Raw genomic sequence first — 14,767 nt, forward strand, 5'->3', positions numbered from 1 at the left:
CATCGGTAGATGACTGGATTAAGAAGCTGTGGTACATTTATACAATGGAGTATTACGCAGCCATAAAGAAGAAAGAAATCTTATCATTTGCAGCAACATGGATGGATCTAGAGAACATTATGTTAAGTGAAATAAGTCAGAAAGAGAAAGACAAGTACCATATGATCTCACTTATATATGGAATCTAAAGAAAAGACTATGTGAATGAACTAATCAGAGTCAGTTTTGGGGACGCAGAGAAAAAACCGAGAGTGGTTAGATGGGTGTGTGGGAGGGGGTTGGGGATAAGGGGAAAGGTGAAGGGATTTGGAAGCAGCTGGTAACCACAAGATGGCCTCAGGGTTTTTCTTTTGAAAATTAATTTGGGGAAGGTATTCTATAATGTTGTAAAGATTTTGTTGGGTATCCGATGGACATGCGTCCTATTTGGGAGACCACCTCAGGGATACTGTGGATACCTGATCATGGCATTGTACATCAGAAGCTAAACATTAATGAATGCCAACTATAATTTTATATATATAATGTGATGGTTCAGTGTGAGTTCGGAGGGATAGTGGATGGGGGGAGGGGGGTTCACAGTATGAGGGATATAAATGATGAACGTCTAAGTATTACCTTGTTTGTACACCTGAAACTAATAAATAAATTAATTATAAAAAAATAAATAAATAAATAAATAAATAAATAAAAAATAAAAAAAATAAAAATAAAAAAAATAAATAAATAAATAAATAAAAAAAGAATGAGGTTTTATAAAGGAAGAAAATAATTTTCTAAATCCAGCAGCTCCCTTTATATATTCAAAGCAAGTCATGGTGCTTTACTATAAGCCATGAGTAAAGACAACTCAATCTAGGATGTAAAGGAAGTTCCCAACTTCCCGGGGAGTGAAGAACACTTCTGAGGTAGGAGATGTGGAACTGTGGAAGGAAGGAGAAGAGATGAGCAAGTGGACAGATAGTAGAGGGCCTGGTAGAAACCATCAAAACCATAAGGAGTGTTCCACACCTGGTACAGACTGCAAAGTCTTGAAGCCCCTTTGAACAAGACCCACATTCACTTCAGTGCTCATGCAATGTGGCATCCAAGTGGACAGCAATGGGGGAGGTAGGTCTCTAAGTACATGGGCCTGATGTAGCACTAGCACTTCTGTTTCTTCATAGCCTGCATCTGACATACAAAAAATGTAAAATTTGAAGGATAAGTAAAGATCAGTGGGCCACCAGAGGCCTGTGTTTGGAATTAAGGTTACAAAATCAGGGGGCTTTTCAACCAAAAATAAATAATCAGAACTATGGATTTCAACAACAGGTGCAACCAATGAAGTCCTTAAAAGACCTAACGGGACGCACTGCACTTCAGCAAACAGCAGCACAGGAGTATAAGGATTATTCCAGGCCAGCCACCCCGTAACAGAGAACAGTGAGCATCCTGAAGAATGAGCATGGATGCAAGGCTCTGTTCTCCCCAATGCGACTGACCCCAGATGCTATGTTTTGTAAGAGAATGGAAATGAAATTAGAACATGCAAGACTCAGCATTTATCCAAAGAGACTGATTCTTTCAATTGGTACAGTGAATTGTGTCCATACTTCCTCTCCACTAGCCAGCAGGATAAGAAGTTCCTAGGGTAGTTTAGTTCAATTCTAGAAAATATTTGTGCACATATGAGTTGCTGTGCATACATTCCAACCCTGCTGTATGAGTTTTAGCACTATGATATAGAAGTTAGTTCAGAGTCAAGAAGAGGACAAAAGCAGAAGTGTTCAGTTCCATGAGGATGTGGGTGGTGGGATAGGTGGGTCAGGAAAGTCTGTGCTGAGGATGGAATGCATGAGATGTGCCTTGAAAGATGAGCAAGTTTTCCAGGGGCACTTCACTTGAAAAATCAACCTTCTTGGTCAGGAAAGTAACAGTCTACACAGTATGATTTGAAGAGTACCAGGAAGGACCTCTGATGCCCCCCAAATAGCTCCCAGAATACCTCCATTAAAGATCTAGATTTTGCTCTTAAATGTCTTTTAGACCAGTGCTTCTCAAACGGTAATGTGCATGTGATCACCTGTGGATCTTGTTAAGCTGCAGATTCTGTTGCTGCATGTCTATAGTGGGGCCTGAGATTTTGCATTTCTAACATGCTCCCAGGAGATTCTGGTGTTGCTGGTCCATGGACCACACTTTCAGTAGCAAGGTTCTAGGATACTTTAATAAATGTAGCTAATAATAGCTAACATTTACCATGTCTTTATTATACAGCAAGCATTTAACAAACTCCTTTATACACTATAACACTGCATTTGATCCTTATAACAACTAAGGGAACTAAGAATTTCCAGTAATTTGAGAACTACTGAAATCTCAAATTCAGAGAATTTTCAGTAATTTTGCCAAGACCACTGCTCTTATGAAACTGGGATTTAATGCAGGCAGCCACATCCTAGACCCTAACTCTTACCTATTAGATTCTACTTCCTCCTAGAAGGAGTACATGTTAAGATGACAATTTTAGTTTTGCTTTTGTGTGTGTGTGAGTGTTTTGTTTTGTTTTTCTAAGAAGTTGGACTTTTTTTTATAGAAGCCAGTATGTGTAGCAGATACAAATATAATTGATCTGCTTAACAGGGCTGACAACTCCAATGCCCATTTGCTCAGCCAACCCCACTCATCTCCTACAGTGGCCCCCAAAGCACCACCTCAGAACACTGGGGCTTCGGGATTCTCAGTTAACAACCCAGTGCTTAGAGATATTTCAAGTTACCCTTTCTGGGGAGATTAATGGACAGTTAATTGAGAACAAACTCAGCATCTGGGTGGAAGCGAAATCAGGAGTGCTGGAAACAGAGAGGGAACACCAAAAGGAAAAGATGAAAGGTTACAAACATGGCCTCTGTTGACATCCCCCACTGTTCAGTTAGTTCTCTCTTGGTACTGGCTTCTCTGAAGGCTGAGTTTACTTGGTTTCTCTCTCTTCCTCCTCACTGTTGGCTTGTGTCCCTGCACCCAAGAGCAGAAATGGCCTTCTATTTGGCTCTTCCCAGCCTGTCTAGCTAAATGCTGTTTCAATGCCCTGACAACCAGGGGTGAAGAATTCCTGGGACAGAAGCAACTAGTTCCATGGTTTTCAAACATTTCTCTGTGGAATCTGGAGCTCCTTCAGACCCTTCAGACATCCTATGTGTGGAGTGAGGGCATGGAAGAAGAATAGAGTAGGTTATCAGGGCAAGTGACTCATCCATCACAGAAGCAAAGAGCATGAAAGTCTAAGGAGTTGAGAATTCCAAGTGTTGATTTCTGTTCCTGATACAGGCCATCCTGCTATGGGCATTCTGAGTCTTCCTCTGCTAACTGTGGCCTGATTAATGCTATGAATCTTAGAATCTGGTATGGGCTCTGGAATGTTCCTCACTGCTTACCTGAACCTGGCCATCTCTCTTTCTGGAGTCAGGGGAAACTTTCAGCCCTGAGTCTCAACAAATTCTGGAAATAGACATTAGATAACTGTTTAAAACACTCTTCAACCCTAGGATTGTCTCTGATCATGCTTTAGTATCTTCCATTCAGCTCTCTGCCCAAATATCACTTCCTCAGAGAAGCCTTCCCTGACCATCCCAACTAAAGAAGCACTCCCATATCATAACACTTATTGCCTTACTTTACATTATTTATGTATTGCCTCTCTCCGGACTAGAATGTCAACTACAGGTCACTATCATCACCTGCAGAACCTAGAACATTGCCTGGGATATAGTGGGTGCTCAATAAATATTTGTTCAATAGATGGATGGATACATGGATGGATGGAAAAATGGATCAAATTAACAATGAGCCACAGACTAATTCATTAGATCTGTGGAGCTTCTCTTTTCACAGGAGGTCATATAACATGAGCTTGCACATTCCCTGGAACATGGTAGTGACTCAATAATGAACTAAATGAGAAAGAAAGATGGCTATAGGGAGGGAGGCTTGGCCTGCAGCAATGTATCTTACTATGAGTGAGGGCACTATGGATAATTCCCCTCCACCACCACCAACCCAGGATAGAATATAAAATCAGAATCTTTAAAAAGAATTTTTATAATAGCATTACAAATATACGATTTAAGTTTAAATTTTTATTTATATTTTTTTAATTACAAAGAGAAAATGTAAAAAAGATAGATTGTTTTCATGATACAAAACACAAAAAAGGACACAAACTTTTTCTTTCTTGAAACGTCAGCATGAACTTTAATGGTTGTGGGAAACAGAGAACTGACTGTCCCTAATTTACCTCTCTCTTGAAAATTCTGTGATTCTAAGCCTGCACACATTCCGTGGCATGTAATCTCTTTGTGCAACATCTTTCCTAAGGAGTGCCTCTCATAAAAGAAAATTCTGCTCAAATTGTTTTCCCCATTGTAAAGAAGAAGAAGGAGAAAGAGAAGGAGAAGGAGAAGAAGAAGGAGGAGAAGGAGAAGGAGAAGGAGAAGGAGAAGGAGAAGGAGAAGGAGAAGGAGAAGGAGAAGGAGAAGGAGAAGGGGAAAAAGAATCAAAGAAAAGCCGTGGAAATTACAAAACCACAACTGAGCTTCAGTCAAAACACTCTTGAAGGAGCATTAACAACAAAAGGGTGCTATGAAACAAAGGGGAATTTTCCCTTTCAGCCCCTCCTCTATGCTGATCACATTCTATTTTTCAAGACAATGGCAGCTATCCAGTGGGCATTTAATTATGCAAATCAACAGCAGCTCATAGGTGGAACTGACACAGCAAGGAGCCACAGAAGGTAGACCTTGATGTTCTAATTGAGATTCTGTTCCTGGATTGCTGTGGAGAATGTGAAGTACCTCATATACAGTCCGTGTTGCATCCATTAGTGTCCAAACTCGCTGTCAGGTGAGGAAGATCACACAGTGGCAAGCTTCAACTTTTTTAAATGACTCTTTGAAATTACAAAATTAATGCATGCTGGTTGATTAAAAAAAAAATGACTAGAATATAAATAGCCAGGAGGGCATAAAAATGAATAACAACCCAGGGATAGTTACTGTTAATATGTTGATATTCCAGACCCTTTTCCAAGTATTCATATACCCATTATTTGCAAAACAATGAATTATAGTGTACTATTATATGGTCTGATATATTTTTTTAATTTATTGGGGTGACAATTGTTAGTGAAATTACATAGATTTCAGGTGTACAATTCTGTATTCCATCACCTATAAATCCCATTGTGTGTTCACTACCCAGAGTCAGTTCTCCTTCCATCACCATATATTTGATACCCCTTACCCTCATCTCCCACCCCCCACCCCCTTACCCTCTGGTAACCACTAAACTATTGTCTGTGTCTATGAGTTTTTCTTTCTCATTTGTTTGTCTTGTTCTTTTTGGTTTATATACCACATATCAGTGAAATCATAGGGTTCTCTGCTTTTTCTGTCTGACTTATTTTGCTTAGCATTGTACTCTCAAGATCTATCCATGTTGTCACAAATGTGTCTATATCATCTTTCCTTACCGCTGAATAGTATTCCATTGTGTATATATACCACAACTTCTTTATCCATTCATCTATCGAAAGACATTTTGGTTGTTTCCATGTCTTGGCCACCGTAAACAAAGCTGCAATGAACATTGGAGTACACGTGTCTTTATGTATAAATATTTTCAAATTTTTTGGGTAGATACCCAGGTGAGGGATTGCTGGGTCATATGGTAATTCTATTTGTAATTTCTTTTTTTTTTTTTTTTTTTTTTTTTTTTTTTTTTTTTAAAGGTTTTATTGGGGAAGGGGAACAGGACTTTATTGGGGAGCAGTGTGTACTTCCAGGCCTTTTTTCCAAGTCAAGTTGTTGTCCTTTCAGTCTTAGTTGTGGAGGGCGCAGCTCAGCCCCAGGTCCAGTCGCTGTTTTCTAGTTGCAGGGGGCGCAGCCCACCATCCCTTGCGGGAGTTGAACCGGCAACCTTGTGGTTGAGAGCCCACTGGCCCATGTGGGAATCGAACCGGCAGCCTTCGGAGTTAGGAGCACGGAGCTCTAACCTCCTGAGCCACCGGGCCGGCCCTATTTGTAATTTCTTGAGAAACCTCCACACTGTCTTCCATAGCAGCTGCACCAGTCTGCATTCCCACCAACAGTGTATGAGGGTTCCTTTTTCTCCACAGCCTCTCCAACACTTGTTACTATTTGTCTTGTTGATGATAGCCATTCTGACTGGGGTGAGGTGATATCTCATTGTGGTTTGTATTTGCATTTCTCTGATGATTAGTGATGTTGAGCATTTTTTCATATGTCTATTTGCCATTTATATGTCCTCTTTGGAGAAATGTCTCTTCAGGTCCTCTGCCTATTTTTCAATTGGGTTGTTTGTTTTTTTTTGTTCTTTAGCTTCATGAGTTCCTTGTGTATTTTGGATATTAGCCCTTTATTGGAGGCACTGTTTGCAAAAATCTTCTCGCATTCAGTCGGTTGCCTCTTTATTTTGTCGATGGTTTCTCTTGCTGTGCAGAAGATTTTAAGTTTCATATAGTCCCATTCATTTATTTTAGCTTTTACTTCCATTGCCTTTGGAGTCAAATTCATAAAATGCTCTTTGAACCCAAGTTCCATCAGTTTAGTACCTATGTTTTCTTCTGTGCAGTTTATTGTGTCAGGTGTTATGCTTAAGTCTTTGATCCATTTTGAATTAATTTTGGTACATGGTGACAGATAGCAGTCCAGTTTCATTCTTTTGCACGTGGCTTTCCAATTCTCCCAGCACCATTTATTGAAGAGGCTGTCTTTCCTCCATTGTATGTTTTTAGCTTCTTTGTCAAAAATTGTCTGTCCATATTTATGTGGGTTTTTTTCTGGGTTCTCAATTCTATTCCATTGGTCTATGTGTCTGTTTTTCACCAATACCAAGCTGTTTTGATTATTGTAGCCCTGTAGTACAAGCAAAAATCAGGCTGTGTGATACCTCCAGCATTGTTCTTTTTTCTTAAGATTGCTTTGGCTATTCGAGGTCTTCTGTGGTTCCAAACAAGTCTGATGATTTTTTGTTCTATTTCTTTAAAAACCGCCATTGGGATTTTGATGGGGATTGCATTAAATCTGTACATTGCTTTGGGTAATATCTGATTTTTTATTTCATTTAGGAATACATTGTGAAGATTACTTCTTGTCAAGACATGCAGCTCTACATTAGTAATGGATGATTCATTTTTACACTATATAAACATGGTTGCATTAAACATAATTGTAATCAAATATGTAATTATTTGTTTAGGATAATTAGCTAAAAGTGGCATTTCAGGGCATGCACATTTTAAGATTTGTAATATTTCCTCTTCCCTGACAATATTTGGTATTATCATACACTAATAATAGTTATTATTATTACTACCATTGTACAAACAGCAAACACTTATTGAGATCTTACCATATGCCAGAAATTATTCTAAGCATTTTATATGTTAACCCATTTAACCCCCGCAAATCTATGTGATAGATGCTATGAGGCACTGGAATTTCCTGAATGAAAGCTGAAGTCACAGGTATTTCCCAATTTTTTTCCATATTTGTCCTTATCCAGACATCTCTCACCTTCCATTCATCAAAACAAGTATCTGATCCAAGGAGTTTGTCACTGGTTTCTTACCTGTAAAGGACAAAATAACAAACGTAAAACTGTTAATTTTTTTAAATAGTGCAATTGAAAACCATCCCAAAGGAAAGCCAGTGCTTTTGCTTTGGCACCATTTACAACTGCTGGTGACAATCCAGTGGAAATACATTTTTATTTGGACAGTATACCACTTATTTACCAAAGTAGGTCCCCATGACACTGAATCTCACCTGAACCTCTCAGCTAATTTTGCATTTACTTTTTAATTGCAAATGTTTACAAGTAGGTGTCAATGAGAATTCAGTAGGGTGGAGGCGACCCTGTTTGCTGTAGCTTTTACCCCTAAGGAAGAGGACTGCTTATATGTATTGTTTTCCTTTTCACTTTTACCACTGAATCTGCTTGAGCTCCAACTCTGTTACAAACAGCAGAGAGGCTAAGCATGCTTGACCTGGATTGGCATCATGGTTTCACACACATAACCGTGTGACTTCCAGTAAATTACTTAACCTCTCTATGGCTTAGTCACTTATCCATAAGATGGGGGTGATGAAACAACATCTAATTCATTGGCATTTTGTGAGATGAAATGAGAAAACGGGCGTAAAACACTTAGAATGTGAGTTAATATCATTAGGCACTGATACCTATTTGTCAAGAACACAAATTTTGGAGTCAAACTTATGAGATTCAAATGTTGGCCCTGACACATTTTAGGTGTATGGTCTTGGGCAATTAACTGCTTTTCTCTATGCCTCAATATCCTCACTTGAAATAATACTACCTATGTCATACAGTTTATATGAAGATTCAATGAGTTGATTTATGTAAAGTGCTTAGAAAAGTATCTTACACAAAATAATTTTGGCTATTACTGTCATTATTATTATTATTATTATTATTAAAATGCTGCAATGCCTATTTTAAAGGGCTTATAAAATATTGTGGAGGATGTGGGGAAACTGTAACCTTCATACATTGTTGATGAGAGTGGAAAATAATGCAGCCACTGTGAAAAAAAGACTTTGTTAGTTTCTCAATATTTTAAGCATAAAATTACCATAGAACCCAACAATTCCACTCCTAGGTATATATTCAAAGAATTGAAAATGGATGTCCAAACAAAAACTTGTACACAAATGTTCACCACAATACAAGGTAGGACAATTAAGTTTGTGAACTTATCCTAGAAAAAGTGCTACATAACTTCATTGCTGAATATCACTATGGTCACCTTCAAAGTACTCCCCATGGGAAGCTATGCATGGATGCCAGTGCCTAGTCCACCCTTCAAAGCAATTTTGGAACTCTTTCTGGAATGGCCATCAAAGCTATCACTGTATTACCCTTGATGTCCTGAATGTCATCAAAATGTCTTACTTTCAATATTTCCTTTATCTTTGGGTAAAGAAAGAAGTCACTGAGGGCCAGATACGGTGAGTAGGGAAGGTGTTCCAGTACAGTTGTTTGTTTACTGGCTAAAACCTCCCTTAGAGACAGTGCCATGTGAGCTGGTACGTTGCTGTGATTCAGGAGCCATGAATTGTTGGTGAAAAGTTCAGGCCATTTTGATCTAACTTTCTTATGCAGCTTTTTCATCACTTACAAATAGTAAACTTGATTAACTGTTTATCCAGTTGGTACAAATTCATAATGAATAATCCCTCTGATATAAAAAAGCTAGCAATATTGTTGCAAAAAGTTTGCAAACTTAATTGTCAGCCTCATATTACTCACAAAAGATCAAAATAATCCAAATATCAATCAAATGATAAATGGACAAATAAAATGTGATATACACATATAATGGAATTTTATTTGGCCACAGAACAGAACGAAGTACTGATACAGATAAAACATGAATAAACTTTGAAAGCGTTATGCTAAGTAAAAGAAGCCAGTCACAAAGCATCATATATTACATGATTCCATTTATGTGAAATGTCCAAATAGGCAAATCCATAGAGACAGAAAGTAGATTAGTGGTTTCCTGGGGCTGGAGCAGACAAGAAGGGAAAGCAGGAATGCAGAATGACTGCTAATATTTGTGTGTTTTCTTTTTGAGGTGATGATAATGTCCTAAAATTAGATTGTGGAGATGGTTGTGCAACCAGATATAATAAAAACTATTGGGTTATGCACTTAAAATGGGTAGATTTTATGGTATTTGTGTGTATATGTAACATATGATACCTCAGTAAATTTAGGGTTTTTTAGAGTTTAATATACAAAAGAAGGGTTAAGTTCCCCTCATACCACTTTGACAGGAGTTTTGGTAAAATGTAATGGGGTCTTCTTGAGGTGTTAAGAAGAAGATGATCAGATCAAAGATTGGTACTGTTCCTGAGCAATGTTAACAAGGTCTCACCATGGCAATTCCATGATTTTTATAGTCAAGTCATCTGTTTTTAATCTTACTGCGGCCCTGGGATGCTCATTGTCCTGTGGTCTACCGTATTCAAGATAATTTCATGCTGTAAGTGAACCGTGATGGAGAGCAAAGACTTTATCTTATTCACCATTATATTCACAGTGCCTATATGGTACATAGTAGGTGCTCAATAAATATACAATAAATTAGTAAATTGATGGTTAGATAGGAAGCATGAGTTGTGGAAAGACTTTGAAACCAGGACTTGAATTCAAATCTGATCTTCACCACTTACTTGATATGCAACATTGAGCAAGTTGATTAAATTTTCCCAAACTCATTATTTTATAAAATGGGGGAAATAGCACTGCTTTCACAGGCAATAAGTTTTAACTGACATAATATATGCTGTGTGATAATTCATAAAATGTTAGTTTCTTTCTTTTTTCTTCCAACAACTGAAAAAGCCCTGGGATGCTGGAGAGTTTTCTACCAACAAATAACTTTGTGTTAAGTCCTGTAGTAACAATAAACTGAGCATTGACACTTTCCTAAGTACAAACTTAATGTCATATTATATCTGTCCTCAATCATGGAAACTGGAAGTAAAATTTGAGTCCATAAATTCCAGAATTGGGAGGACTCTTAGTAAGAAATCATCTAGTGCAGACAACAACCATTACTGAGAATTGCCTGAAGTCTAGCTGAACCAAAGCCCTACAACTAAGAACATACAGAAGAAGCCACATCGAGACTGGTAGGAGGGGCAGAGATATGGAATGAGCTGATCTCACACCCACATGTGACCATTAAAAATAGGGAGGGATATCTTGGCAGCAGAAGTCCCCTCCTCCCTGAGGAGTGACGGGTTCCAGCCTCTCCCCAGCAAAGACTTCCAGAGCTGGTGAGAGAAGTCCCCATAACTTCTGGCTATGAAAACCAGTGGAGGTTGTGGCTGAGTGAGACAGAGGGCGGCTGCACTCCCAGGCACTCCTCTTAAAGGGACCATGCATGAATTTACTTGCTGACAGTCTCACTCGTTCTGAGCTCCAGCACTAGGGCAACAGCTTGAAATGGTGTCAGAAACATATAGGAAAGAAATGAATTGTTTAGCTTCAGGGGGGCTGTAGGAGCCCCTTTCTCCCAGAAGGAGGAGCTAGTAGACGCTGTTGTTTCATTGTTGAGCCTTCTCCCTCCCAGACACCACATCTGAGTCGCTAATAAATTGGCTATTAACTTTAGTCTGTTCTGCCCTAATGATTCCTTGAGACCCTACCCCACCCAAATTTCAGGCCCACACAAGCTGCTTCAAGTGACTTTTCCATATAAACAGCTTGCCTTAGCTAATGCTATGGACTCTTCTAAAATCTCTCAAAAGTTCACAAAGCCCAAACAAGCAGCATCTGGCTTCAGCATATTCTGTACCTCTAGTGAGCAGCCCTAAGCCTGGAACTAGCGACAGATGGCCTTGGTTCATGGCTTGGCCTCCCAAGGCACCTCCAAGAACAGTGCGGATGTGACCATTTCTGCATTGCTTTGTGGCAGGGCACAGACTGCAGCTGAAATTGGCCTGCAGTGGGTCTCCTCCCAGGAGGCTGCAGGTCTGGCAGGCCCAGTGGCCAGCTTCAGACTGGGCGAGAGCATCACACAGCCACCTCCAAAGATGACATAGCCAAATGGCACACTGGGAAGGCAGCAGAGCCCCACTAAAGTAAGCCCTGTTCTGTATCAACCACTGCACAACAGCTCCTCCTCTGTCCTCACAGCCCGTCTTCACAATCAGTCAGCCTGAGGGTCAATCACTTCCACTGATGTGCAAACAGCAATCAAGTCTCAACTAAAACAAGAGAGCACACACATTCCATACAAGCGACACACCCTGAGCAACTGGGTCTGGTGACCAAGGAGACTGCACAACAGGGTCCCACAGCACACTTACTACATAAGGCCACTCTGCTAAGACCAGGAGGTATAACACCCCTACATAGAAGCAAACAGAGGATGGCAGCCAAAATGGGGAGACAAGGAAACATTTCCTAAATAAAAGAACAAAACAAAGCTCCAGAAAGAGAACTAAACAAAGTAGAGACAAGCAATCTACCAGACGCAGAGTTCCATATACTGGTTATAAGAATGCTCAATGGTCTCAGGGAGAACTTCAACAAAGAGATAGGAAACATAAAGATTGAAATAGAAAACATTTAAAATAGTCAGAAATAATGACCACAACAAATGAGATAAAGGATACAACAGAGGGAATCAACAGTAGATTATATGAAGCAGAAAATTGAATCAGCAATTTAGAAGATAAGGTAGTTGCAAACATCCAATCAGAACAGCAAAAAGAATCCAAAAATATGAGAAGAGTATAAGAGACCTCTGGGACAACATCAAGTGTACCAACATTTGCATCATAAGGGTCCCAGAAAGGAGAAGAGAGAAAGAAAGGATTTGAAAATCTATTTGAAGAAATAATGCCTGAAAACTTCCCTAACCTGGTGAAGGAAACCCATATAAAAGCCAAGGAAGTGCAGAGAGTCACAAACAAGATGAACCCAAAGAGACTGACACCAAGATGCATCATAATTAAAATAACACATTTTAGAGACAAAGAGAGAATCTTAAAAGCAGCAAAAAAAAAAAAGCAGTTAGTTACCTACAAGGGAGCTCCCATAAAACTATCAGCTTTAGATATTTAAATGTCAAATAACTATGGTTACATCTGAACCTAATAATATTGTATGTTAGCTATATTTTAATAAATATCTTAAAGAAAAAAAAAACACTATCAGCAGATTTCTCAACAGAAACTTTGCAGGCCAGAAGGAATAGGCAGAAAATATTAAAAGTGATGAAAAGCAAAGACTTACAACCAAGATTACTCTACCCAGCAAAGCTATCATTTAGAATTAAAGGACTGATAAAGAACTTCCCAGACAAGGAAAAGCTAAAGGAGTCCATCACCACCAAACCAGTATTACAAGGAATGTTAGTGGGACTCATTTAAGACAAAAATAAAAAATAAAATGCATGAACAATAAAATGGCAATAATTACATATTTATTAAAAATTACTTTAAATTTAAATGGATGAAATGCTCTAATCAAAAGATAGGGTGGCGGAATGGATAAGAAAACAAGACGCTTACATATGCTGTCTACAAAAGACTCACTTCACATTAAAAGACACAGAGAGACTGAAAGTAGAGGCATAGGGAAAACATATTTCATGATAATGTAAAAACATTAACAAAAAGCTGTGGTAGCAGTACTTATACCAGACAAAATATTTAAAATAAAGACTATAATAAGTGACAAAGAAGGACTCAGTAATCCCACTGCTGGGTAATTATCTGAAGAAACCCAAAACACTAGTTCAGGGGGACTTGTGCATCCATATGTTTATTGCAACATTGTTTACAATGGTCAAGATGTGGAGGCAGCCTGGGTGTCTGTCGATGGATAAATGGATAAAGAGTAGATGGTATGTGCAGAGGGTGCCAAAAAACGTATACACAGTTTAAGAAAGGAAAAAACTGTATTAAAATTGTAATACAGTGAAGACACTAGCATTCATTTGATTAACGCTATCCTTTGAGCGAATGTCATAGTACACATTGCTGCATAATGCAGTTCAACTTTGAAAAGTAATACATAGGTAACATCTCTTAAAATGTGTATACACTTTTTTGGCACCCCTGGTATATACAATGGAATATTGCTTGGACATGGAAAGGAATGTGTTTTCGTCATCTGCGGTGGCATGGATGGACCTGGAGGTTATTGTGCTGAGTGAAATATGTCAGATAGAGAAAGACAGATACAATGTGATTTCAGTTATATGTGGAATCTGAAGAACAAAATAAACAAATGAACAAAACAGAAACAAACTCATAGATACAGAGAAAATTTTGATGATTGCCAGATGAGAGAGGTTTGGGAAGGGGTGAAAAAAGGAATAGATGATGTAATACAGAATTATATACCTGAAATCTATGTAATTTTACTAACAATTGTCACCCCAGTAAATTTTTTAAAAAGTATAAATTGGTTGTTAAAAAAGTAGTCATGGGGATGTAGAATATAGCACAAGGAATGTAGTCAATAATATGTAACATCTATGTATGATGTCAGATGGTTACTAGAATTATTGGGGTGAGAGATGAGAGAGGGTTTGGAGGGTGGGGTGAGAAAGCGAAGGCATTAAGAAATATAAATTGGTGGTTAAAAAACATTCATGGGGATGTAAAGCATAGGAAATATAGTCAATAATATAGTAATAACTCTGTGTAGTGCCAGGTGGGTACTAGACTCATCAAGGGGATCACTTTGTAAATGATATAAATGTCTAACCACTATTCTACACACCTGAAATTAATATAAAATAACATTGAATGTCAACTGTGATTGAAAAATTTAAAAAGGGGGAAAGGTGAAAGGGAATAAGAGGTTCAAATTTCCAGGTATAAAACAAATAAGTCATGGGGATGTAATGTACAGCATAAGGAATATAGTCGATAATATTGTGATAGTATGATACTGTGTCAGACAGTTGCAGGATTTATCATGGTGATCACTTCTTTAAGTATATAAATGCTGAATAACTATCGTGTACACCTGAAAGTAATATAATATTGTACGTTAACTATATATTAATACAAATCTTTTTAAAAAGAGAGAGTAAACCACAGAGGGGGAGAGAGAGAGAGAGAGAGAGAGAGAGAGAGAGAGTCCAAGCCCTATACTTGATAGAGAATCTTCAAATGCCACAACGTTAGTGGATCATTTGAAGACCCTGGCT

At 38.4% G+C, this 14,767-nt stretch overlaps 1 protein-coding gene across 1 annotated transcript in view; it reads right to left on the reverse strand.

The window, feature by feature from the left end:
- Nucleotides 1-7,520: 7,520 nt before the first annotated feature.
- RTL9 (retrotransposon Gag like 9) overlaps nucleotides 7,521-14,767 on the reverse strand; it is a 42,994-nt gene continuing 35,747 nt past the window's right edge. Inside the window, exon 4 of the mRNA XM_081043674.1 lies at nucleotides 7,521-7,629. Within this exon, the coding sequence (XP_080899800.1) occupies nucleotides 7,626-7,629 (4 nt within the window). The 3' untranslated portion in view covers nucleotides 7,521-7,625. The remainder of the gene's footprint in view (nucleotides 7,630-14,767) is intronic.

This window comes from Rhinolophus hipposideros (assembly GCF_964194185.1).
Source record: "Rhinolophus hipposideros genome assembly, chromosome: X".
Taxonomy (NCBI): domain Eukaryota; kingdom Metazoa; phylum Chordata; class Mammalia; order Chiroptera; family Rhinolophidae; genus Rhinolophus; species Rhinolophus hipposideros.